Source organism: Tupaia chinensis, unplaced genomic scaffold (assembly GCF_000334495.1).
Source record: "Tupaia chinensis unplaced genomic scaffold, TupChi_1.0 Scaffold000286_1, whole genome shotgun sequence".
Taxonomy (NCBI): Eukaryota; Metazoa; Chordata; class Mammalia; order Scandentia; family Tupaiidae; genus Tupaia; species Tupaia belangeri.
This window is the reverse complement of record NW_006159770.1, coordinates 801323-812076: the sequence shown is the minus strand read 5'-3', so window position 1 is coordinate 812076 and position 10754 is coordinate 801323. Positions and strand designations below refer to the sequence as shown.

At 64.4% G+C, this 10754-nt stretch overlaps 1 protein-coding gene across 1 annotated transcript in view; it reads right to left on the bottom strand.

Moving 5' to 3' along the window:
• EPN1 (epsin 1) overlaps nucleotides 1-8337 on the bottom strand; it is a 14969-nt gene extending 6632 nt beyond the window's left edge. The window contains 4 exon segments of the mRNA XM_006150372.2: nucleotides 299-372; nucleotides 719-843; nucleotides 2853-3102; nucleotides 7991-8337. Of these exon segments, the coding sequence (XP_006150434.1) occupies nucleotides 299-372; nucleotides 719-843; nucleotides 2853-3102; nucleotides 7991-8218 (677 nt within the window). The 5' untranslated portion in view covers nucleotides 8219-8337.
• Nucleotides 8338-10754: the final 2417 nt, after the last annotated feature.

Genomic DNA, 10754 nt, shown 5'->3' with positions numbered 1-10754 from the left:
ACGTGAGCCAGGCAGCCCCACCCCACCCTCCCGCCCCAGCGAAGGCGGCCGGACTCTCACACGGGTGTGGATGATGTATGACAGGGAGGACACGGCAGGAGCGGGGGTCTGGGCACGGGACTGGGGTTGTGTTGGGGCAGCCCAGGCCTGGCCCTGCCGAGGAACCCAGGCAGGACGCAGTCCCTCATCCCAGCCTCCTGCAAGTGGCGTCTCAGCACGGGGCAGCCCAGCGGGGCCCACGAGGGCCTGGTGAGCCTGCGAGCCTGCGGGGCGGGGGGAGGCGGAGGCGGCTCTGACCTTATCGTGCTCCTCTCTGCTCAAACTAAGGGCCAGCTGGAGCTGGACGTCATCCTCGGGGCCGCAGGACGGGGGCTGGGGGAGAGACAGCGTGAGGGGCGGGACGGGGGAGAGGAAAAGCCAGAGCCACAGAGCAGGCACGAGGCAGAGGGGGGGAGAGAGAGAGCAGGGGCAGGCTGGAGAGCCAGGTTCGCACTGGGGTGAAGGAAGGGGACTGTCGGTCGCCTGAGCTAGTGTGGGTGGGCAGAGACGCAGAGTCCAGAGGACAGTGTCACAGGGCGGGGGGACAGTCACCCAAGGAGGACAGGAGGGAAGGAGGAAGGACGGAGGACAGGAAGATGAGCGGTTGGAGCATGGAGACGCAGAGACCGAGGCGAGGGTGGGGACGGACGGCAGAGGGTGCGCCCGCGGCGCCCGGTACCTGGTCGGCCTCCTCCTTGCTCATGGCCAGCGCCAGCTGCAGCTGCAGCTCCTCTTCCCCGCTGCTCTGCGGCCAGGCCTGCTCCGCCTCGGGCGGAGGCCCCGAGCCCACAGCTGCTGAGGAGGCTGCGGGGGGAGACCGGCTGTGACTCTGGGGAGAAGCATGGTCCCCCTGCCCCCACCCCAAGACCTCGGGAGGCCAGGAGGAGAAGGGCGCCCCTTGTGGGAGAAACTGGCAGGAAGGGCAGCCCAGCAGTCTGCAATGAGGGGTGGAGGGCTGGACCTGCAGGCCTGGAGCCCTGCCAGGGCCCAGGGGACAGACGGCCCACCTCCCCGAGCTCCAGGCCTCGACAGCTTGGGCTAGGGCAGGAGGAGGCCTGGGCCTCAGCCTCCAGGGCCTGTGTACTCTGGCAGGGCACAGCTGGAACTCAGGGGAGGGGAGCAGGTCAGACCACGGGTCCAGGAGCAGGGGACAAGGGAGGGCGGGCATGTGTGGCCAGAAGGAGGCGGGGAGGGTGGGCAGGACTCCAGGGCAGCATCTCCTTACGTGTCGGCTCAGCTCCCCAGGCCTGTGGATCCCCACCCAGGGCCAATCAGGACCCCTGTCCCAGCATCCCCCACCACAGCAGACCATCGGTTCTAGCTGAGACCTCACACTCCAACCCCACTACCCAGGCCAGGTCATCTCGGAGGGCCATGCTCGGCCTCGCCCCACACCGCAGCTGGTACTGGCCCAACCTGCCCTGGGCCGGACCGGGGGCAGTGTCCCCAGCAGGAGGCAGCACGTGACCAGCAAGGCCAGAGCACACATGGCTGAAACAAGGAAGGGGTGACCAGCCAAGGCGTCAAATGAGGACAAAGGGAACAAGGGTGGGTAGGTAAGTGACCTGGCAGAGTCACCCTGAAGGGAGGCTCCCTTCCAGACTTCCGGGGCTCCCAGGTGGGTGCCCACACCCCATGGCCCGACCTCTGCCTTGCACACACCTTCAACCCCGGCCGAGCGGGCCGGCCGCAGCTCTCACTCAGGTGAGACGTGGCTCACCTTCCCAGGCCGGCCGCCTGTCCGGGCCGCACCCCCTAACTGCCCTGGCTCCCCTCCCCGACCCCTGTGCACTCGCCTGAGGAAGGGACCACAGCCTATCCCCGTGCCAAAGCTGGCCTCCCCTCCCGGGAGGGGAAACAAGGACAGGCAGGGGCGGGAGGTCACCGCTCAGGAGCCCACAGGCGGGGGGCGAGGCAGACGCCGAGGACCAGGCAGGAGGCCGGCAAGGCCATGGGACCAGTGAGACCCGAGACACGCAGAGCGGTCCTGCAGCCGCTGCCCCTGCTCTGCTTCAGCAGCTCTGGTGACAGCTAGAAACTCCGCCCTGCGCAGGCCCCGGAGTCAGCAGGCCTTCCGCGGCCGCCACACCTCGAGTCCCCGCATCGCCAGTGGGCACTGAGCAGTGACCCCCAAACGTTACATTTCGGACATCAGCCTCGACACCCCGCCAGTCAGCTCCTTTGAGTGTCGTGCAGACACCACCTCCAGGGGACCTGTCCCACCCACCACCTGCAGCTACACTGACCTTGCTGAGATCTTGAGCCTCCACAATGTGTCCCCAGACAAGCCTCGGACCCCAGCAGTCCTACCACTGGATGGCCGGGCCCGACCACCTGCCCACTCTGCTCCAGTCTAAGGCTGGCTGGAGCCCTGCTACCCGGGCTACCCCCAGGAGTGCCATCTGGGCCCCTGAAGGCAGACCCAAGGCCTTGCTGTGGCCTGCAGGCTGAGCCTCACACAGCCCTCGGCCACCAGGACTAAGTTCTCACCCACAGCAGATGGGGGGGCCACACCCACGGGGGCTGCAAGGTGCCCCCTGCAAAGGCATCCCAACCTGGTCCTGAGAGCCCTCGCCAGCACTGACCCTGGACAGTCTGGAAGCCCCCGAGTGAGCACTGTCCCCTTAGAGCCTGGCCAGCCTGGGCCAGGGGTGACTAATACAAAGGGCCCTCCAGGGCTGTGGGGTGAGGCGAGAGCCGGGAGCGGAGCTGCAACGGCAGAACTGGACCAGGCTCCCGGAGGCACAGAGCGGGGAGCAAGGCGGGGCAGGCGGGCCCTGAGCGGAGAGGCGCTGCGCGGGCCGTGGGCTCACCCGTGGCGGTCTGCGCCAGCTTCTCCTTGGTCTTGAGTGCGTGGGCACGCTCCTCCCGCAGCCGGTCCTCGTCGCGCAGCAGCGCCACCAGCTGCTTGGCCTTCTCGCGCACGTTCACGCCCTGGTCCTTGCCGTCGCGGTCCACGTACTGGAAGTCCTTGAGCGTCTGCACGGCGTACATGTTCTCCTTGCACTGCTGCGACACGCGCTCCGAGCCCGTCTTGATGAGGTACTCCATCAGCGTCATGGCCTGCGGGGGGCCGGCACTCAGCTCGGCCCTGGGCAGCCACCCTGCGCCCGGACAGCAGGAGGGAAGGGCTGCGCCTGCTGTGAGCTCGGGGGTGGGCCCGGCAGAGCCACGCTGGCGACGCGGCGAGCCGGTTCTGCAGCCAGGCAGCAGCACCAACGGCCCCAGCCCCAAGCGGCTCGCTCCAAAGCCCGCTGAGCTACGCCGGCCCAGAACGGAGCAGCGACGGCGGCTGCACCCCGCCTGTTACCCAGAGCACATGCTCTCGCCTCCCTGGGGTGGGGAGGCTGAGGAGGAAGCGCCCCCATCGGTCTGCCGCAGACCGTCCCGCCCACCTCCCCATGGGCTGGGGTCGACAGGGCAGCACCAACGCCCAGCCAGTGCAGGCGGTGGAGAACCAAACCCCAGCCGTGCACAGTGGCCCCCGACCACCTGCAGGGCAGCTGGGTGCCCCACTTCTGTTAAGACTAGGATCTAAAGTTCGACAGTTCGGCCACAACACTGACTGCCGTTGCTGGGCCACACACAGGGGCCCCCAGGCCTGTCCCGTGAGTGTGACGCATCATCGCTCCTGAACATGGCAGTGTGGGCTGGCGGGGGAAGCCCCGGAGATGAGGGGCCAGAGACCAGGGCACGGGGAGAGGCCGGCGGACAGGCGTCACTGCGCTGTCTACACCTCGTGCTCCATTCGTGTTCTCAGCCCGAGAACAAGTTCTCGTCTCAAAGTAAAAATGGGGGGCCAGCAGGTGGCGTGGTGGTTAAAGGCTCTGGACTCCCACATGGCCATCCACGGTTCAAGTCCTAGACCTGATGGCTTACTTTCTGTCTGACTAAACTGGAAAATAATAGTAGTAAATACCCTTAAATAAAATAATTCTAAAAAGTATAAATGAAACGGTCACGGTCCCAGGCAGGGTCCCAGGACAGGCCCACATTTTCCAGTCACTACAGAACAGGACGAAGCGCCGTGCCAGTTGAACTGCGAGGCCTGCTCCCGCCCCCCGCACCAGGCGTCTCGGTCTCTGCTCACGGCTCCAGGGCTTCAGGAGTCACAGAAAGCCATCGGGCAGGGGGACGCAGGTATAGAGGAGGTCAGGACGGGAGGGAGGAGTTGGCATGCAGCCGTGAGCTCTGCCAGAACTGTCCTGGGCCCAGGTCTCCCCACCTCCCAAGGGCCAACCTGCTTGCTAGGATCCCCCAAGGTGAGGGACCAGTACTCCCACCTGAGACCCACAGCCAGACTCTGCCTGGCTGAGGACTGTCCACCCCGGAGGACGGGAAGGACCAACTGCCTCCTACCCATCATACCCAGGCCTGCCGCCGGCCAAAAGGCTGGGGCACGAAGCCCGCAGCTGTGGACGCGCTGACAGGCCCATGTGGGACCCACTGACATTAGCAGGTGGCCTCACGTTGGTCCAGGTCAGGCTCTGTGCCAAATGGCCCGTGAAGAACTTCCGTTTGCAGGGCTCTCTGGACTCTGGACAGGCAGGGAGGGTCAAGACTGGGCGCTGCAGCCCAAACACCAGACCCAGAGATGCATGGAGCTGTGGCACATGCAGCGGGACCACCGCTACATGAAAACAACACGCAAGAACCAACGGCCACACGTGACAACATGGGCCCAGCTCCCAGGCACATGCATGGCCAGAACGCCAGGAGGGAAGGCCACAGAGCTCTGTGTGAGAGGTGGTAGGATCCCGCCATGAACGGGGGCCGGGCTCAGAGAGGAGCAGGAGCACCCCAGAGGAAAGACAGGCCGCCACAGCCCTGCAGTGGGAGCACAGGTAAGGAGACCCTAGGCAAGCCCTAGGGCAGTGCTGGATGCTGTGCAGGAGAGGCCAGGTTCCACGGGACCGGACAGGGTTCAAGTCCCAGCCCCAGCAGCTCACATGCCAGGCACGGGCTGCAGGGAGAGAACAGAGTGGGCTGGGCAGGGCAGGGCAGGGCACGGGGAAGGACTTCACGCTGGGGGGACCGTTAGGGTCCTATTTATTTATTTATTTATGGAGATTTTTGCTATAGGGCGCATGCGCTCGCCAGACAGAGAGAGAGAGACAGAGACAGAAAGCGGGAAATCGCCCCCCAGGGGGGATGGTCATGCCGCAATCCCTTCTCCTCCATTCTCCTCTCGGGATCTTGGGCACACACACACACACACGCGCGCCCAGCCTGAGTTTTAAGCCACCAGGTCCGGGACTCGAACCGTGGTCGGATACATGGGAGTCCAGCAACATAGCCATTATGCTAACTGCTGGTCCCAGGGTCCTTTTTTAAAACACGCTGAAGAGCATGCCTGCGCATGCACACAGACTTCAGAGCGCACAGCCCACCTGGGGTCCTTTCACACCGCAAGCTCCTCTCCCAGCCCTGGGTCCTGAGGATCTGGACCCACAGCCGGCATGTGGCTTCCAGCCTTGTAAAGCACTGCACCCCATCACTACAGCAGTGCCCAGGCTCACATCCTGTGCCTCGGCCGTGGGGGCAGTTACAGGTAAGTGCATCGGTCAGGACCCAGAGAGCTGCACCTACAGACCAGAGACCGGCTCTCAGGAGAGCTGCCTTAAAGCTGTTCTTTAAAACTAGAGCCTGGACATCGAGACACGTTGAAAATCCAAGTGTCCTGCAAGGTGGAAGTCACGTGGCCGACTACAGGTGCAAATCCCTAAGTGGGCTTGAAAATATGCCTGTGCACAGGCAGCCTGAGGAGCTGGAGGGGGAGAGGACACGGCTGCGTGACACGGCCTCACGCACACATGCACTCACACACGCTCTCTCTACCCGACAGATAAAGAGCCTGGCCAGAAAGTCGGCTGAGGCCAGTGACCAGCCTGGATGCCCCTCCTCAAACCTTCCCTGAATGCCCGTGGCCGGCAGTGCCCGCTGCTGTGTCCTCACGCATTCCACGGTACCTGCCAGGCCGCCTCACTGCTCCAGGCCTGAATCTCACTCTCCAAGAAGCTGCTTGACAACCAGGCAGTCTGACCAGGACTCGGTCCCCACACAGACAGCAGGAGGCGGGGCCTCAGGAAGCCCCAGGACGGGTGCAATGACCACAGGGGCCAAGGTCCCTCCTGCAGAGACGCCCACCTCCCTCGGACTTCAGGAAGCAGCACATCCCTCCTAGCTCCCGGCGGGGCACTCTCCAGACCCCAGGGCCAAGCCAAGCTGCCCCGCTGCTCTCTGAACAGCACCCCCAGCTGCTGGTCAGGAAGGACCTCGGGACACACGCCTGTCCCCCAGCCCACCGGATCGGCCCCGCTCTTCGCTCCGTTGGGCGCACCGCACCCTCAGCCCTTCCTTAGTTCCTAGCAGACGAATGCCTCCCGGCACTCACAGGAAGTGACCGGCAACCTCGCGGCCTACGGCCCAACCCGAGCTGTGACCCCGCTCAGTGTGTCTGACAAGCATGAAGACGAGCCGCGGAACAGGCCTGCCTCCGGCCCCAGCACCAGTGCTGTCACCTCACCTCTGGGCCCAGGGAGCCTGCCCTGCCTTGGCAAGACATCTGGGAGATCGGCCAGGACAGGGGCCCAGAGCAGGGCTGTGTCCTGAGCACAGAGCCTCGTGCGCCCTGCCCCAAAACATCTAGCCAGCCCTCGACAGGGACTTCCACAGGAACAGCGCCACAGGGAGCCCCAGCACAAGGCCAGCCCTGCCTGGGAGCCAGACCCTCATCCGCTCCACAGACCCTCACGTGCAGGGAGGACAGGGACCAGCCTGAGGCCTTGCCACCAGGCACTTAGCCCAGCCGCCCGGCCCCGGCCCATGCCCCTGGCCACTCGAGGAACAGAGTGACCGGGGAGGGCGCCAGGCCCCTAGCCCGCCAGCAGCCAACTGGAAACCCATACACACATTCTCTCTGGCCTGTCGCCTGCGATCAGCAGGCCTCGGCAGCGTTCGGGGCGCATACTGGCCACTTCCACAGAGGCCACGGCGGCTGCTCTTCCCAAATCACACGTGCACGTGTCCTCCGACCCTACAATTCCGGGTCCAGGAAACAGCGAGCACGTGCGGTAGTCATGGCACGGCTTTGTAAGACCAAGACAGGACACGCTAGTTCTACAGGGAACTGTCAGCAGACTAGTCAGAGGGACTTCGGTCAGCTTGGATGGTAGGTTACCCTGTCATGGTAAGAAAAAATAAACAAGTGATGGTTCTAGACCCAGCAGGTGGCATTAGGATTACAAAGCTGGACCCCCATGTAGTTGGCCATGGTTGGAGTCCCGGACCCAGCAGCTTAAAATTCACGCTAGGCATGTGTGCATGCATGCCCAAAATCTCAAGGAGAGAATGGAGGAGAAGGGACTGCGGCGTGGCCATCCCCCTGGGGGGTGATCTCTCACTCTCTGTCTCTCTGTCTCCCTGGTGAGCGTCTGCACCCTATAACAAAAACCTCTCAAAAATGACAGTGCCAGTTCTTACTCCCCAAGAGACAGCCCCGCCTCCCTCCCCACAGCCAGCAGGTGAGGCTCACTCCTGCCGGGAGGGCTGAGTGCGAGACGGTGGCATGACTGCCGAGGGACAGCACAGGCCCGCGGCCCCAGGCTGTGGTGCCCGCCGCCAAGCTCACCTTCTGGAAGCGAGCAGCCGCGCCCTCCAGGGTCCGCCCCTGTTGGCGGAGGTCAAAGCGCACACCACCTGTGCCCTAACACGCCTGCGGCTCATCTGCACGGAGGGGACACAGACTGGATGGCACCGTGGCCTCCTGTGCCGTCTGACTGCACCAATCTTACAAGAGGGCCGCTGTGGAAGACACACCTAGGCCACACGGCTCAAAACTTGCCGACGTGTCCTATTTGTGACCTTCGTTGAGAGCAGGCGACAGCAGACAGGGTCCGCACAGACAAGCAGCGTGCTAGCCGCGGCCCGCCTCCCCACGGCGCGACCTGACCTTGTAGACGTGCCGCCAGTTCTTGCCGTGGTCGTTGAGCCGCTTCCAGATCATGCTCATGATCTCGGAGAAGGCGACGACGTTGTAGGTGAGGTCGGCGATCTCCGACATGAGCGAGCTGGACGGGCCCCAGGGGTCGTTGCTCGTGGCCTCGCGGACCTTGATCTCCGCCTCCGAGTAGTTGTGGACGATGTTCTTCATCTGCCGCCTCAGGGACGAGGTCGACATGGTGCAGGTGCAGGTGGCGAGGGGCACTGCCCCCGACTTGCCCGGGCGACTCTGAGGGAGGCCACAGCGGGCACCAGCAAGTCACCGCATCTGAGGGAGGACGAGACCTTTGAGAACAAACGGGACACGAGCTGCCCAGAGCCTGGGCCCCCTCCTGGGCTCCCCACCGCCCTAGATGTGGAGGACGATTTCTAACCGTGGCAGCCAAAGGCGGCGGCCGAAAGTCACCCACCCGCCTTTCAGTTCCTCAAACATGCCAGCGCCTTCTTGCCGGTCCCTGCTCAGCCGGGCAGAGCACACAAGTCCGGGTCACAGTGGGGTTGCCTGCCCTGCTGGCCCCAGCACAACCACTCCTCGCTGGGTCACCCCGGGTGACCCACGAGTGTCTGCACCTCAGCCTCCAACTCTGTCAAATGGGGCTCCGTGGGATAACCCAAAGGCCTGCGAAGGCCTGCTGAGCAGGAGTGCTCTGTGAACACGGGCAGCCATGGCCCGACACTCCCACTCGCCCAGGGCTCTGCTCAGACCTCCCCACTATGCACCCAACACCATGGCTGTCACTCCCGGGGATCAGCTGCCTCCTGACTTTATATTTGATTTTGTGGCTAAGGTCAACCCAGTGGAGGTCCAGGCCGAAAGCTGGCCCGGAAAAACCACATAAATGGTGCACTGCAGGAAGGAAAAGGGGGAGGGGGCAGGAAACTGGCAGAAACCAGGACCCGCAGGAGACCTTCGGTGGATTAGAGACAGGCAGGCAGGCACCCCAGGGCAGTAAGATGGGAGCAAGAGGGAGGTTCCAGGTCCCAAGGGCAGGGGAGCCTGAGCCGCAAGGAGGAGAGATAAGGACTATAATGGCCCCAGGGCCTGACCCCAGCTGGGTGCCAGGCACACTGAGCAGGACCTTATCTCACTAACCCTGCACAGGGCCTGGCCCTGCAGAAGGGCACGCCTCAGCCAAGGTCCCTCGCTGGCAATGGCTGGGCGGACTCCCTGGCCCCCCAGACCTGGAGATCCAGATTCGCCTGGAGTACGCAAACCTGAGCCGGCTGGCAGCTGAGCAGGGAGAGGGCCATGGGGCAACCGCCCACAGCAGGCACTGCCGCGGCTGTGGCTTGGGGCCGGCACCTCCAAGTGCTTCCCGCACAAGACCGCAACTAATCCTTGAGACAACACCCGCTCCAAAGCCACCTTACAGGGAGGGCGTCCAGACAGCCCAACACCCGGGCCCAGAGAGTCACAGAAGGAGCAGGGCTTGGCTCTACCTTGGTCTGAGTCTGGGGGACAGCAGGGACGGAGGGGGTTTCTGCCTGCCGCTGGGGCCAGAAGCCAGGCACCTGGAGACAGATGGGTCTGGGGGCGTGGGGTGGGGGAGCACCCAGGGTCCTGGGACAGACCCAGTCAGGCACACCAGGGTCAAGAGACATGTACCAAGAAGGAAAACGGCAAGAAAGAGGAGAGAGACAGAGAAAGCAGCCTGGGGAGACCTGGGCAGAGAGAGCCACCTGAGACACTGGGAGACAGGGAGGGGAAGCATGGGGACAACAGAGCCTGGGACCGGGAACAGGGCAGAAGAGTGGGCTGCCACAGAAAAGACCGTGAGAGTGGGGCTCCAATCCCGGCCATGCCCACTGCTAGCAGGCAAGGCCCTGGGGATGCCGTTGGCCCAACCCCAAAAGGAAGCAAAGAACTCCCACCTGGCAGGCTCGCTTGCTGAGACCGGGACAGAACGGGCCTGGCTCCATGCCAACAGATAGTAGGTGCTCAGCACAGAGCTGCCCTCACCCTCGCCATCAGGGCAGACACGGACCCACCCGGAGGGTGACGACCCACGCACGCAGGGTCAGGAGACCGCCACACGACACAGGCAGGGTTTCAGGCGCTGCTTAGAGCAAGGCCATCTCCAATGAGGTCGTTCAAAGAAAATGATTAACTGAGGTGCAGACGCGCACAACGCGGGCTCAAATGACACATCAAATGCTACCAAGGAACCACAGGAACCAAAGGCCCAGTAACCCCGCACCTTCTGCTCCCAGACACTCCCGGGCACTTGCCAAGCGCCGCACATTGGGGTGCCAGGTTCTGTGCAGAAGTCACCTGCCACATCCGCACATCCGAGTCCAGAGCCGGGGCCTTCAGCCACCAGACACTCGGGACCCGGGAGGAAGGGGGCAGATGGAGACCAAGCCAGCCTCGGGCAAAGGAGGCTCGGGGCTGGAGGAGGTGGGCACCGCGAGGCTCTGGAGAGAGGCCTGGGGACAGCGAGGAGACGAAGACGCGCGAGCCCAGACACACCGACAGGATCCGGACGCCGGGGCTAGAGCTTTCCGTGAAAACACGGGGAAGGGCACGGAGACGGAGCCACGGGAGACCGCGGGCCACAGAGGCGCTCGGGGACAGACACCCCGACGCGGGCAGCGCAGGCCCACCGGGCGCAGACGCCCACCGGCCGCAGACAAAGGCCGCCAGGGCCGGCCAGGAGCCCGGACGCCGGGAAGTCACTGCAGCGCCCAGGCCCGGCCGGAGCCCGCGCGCGCCG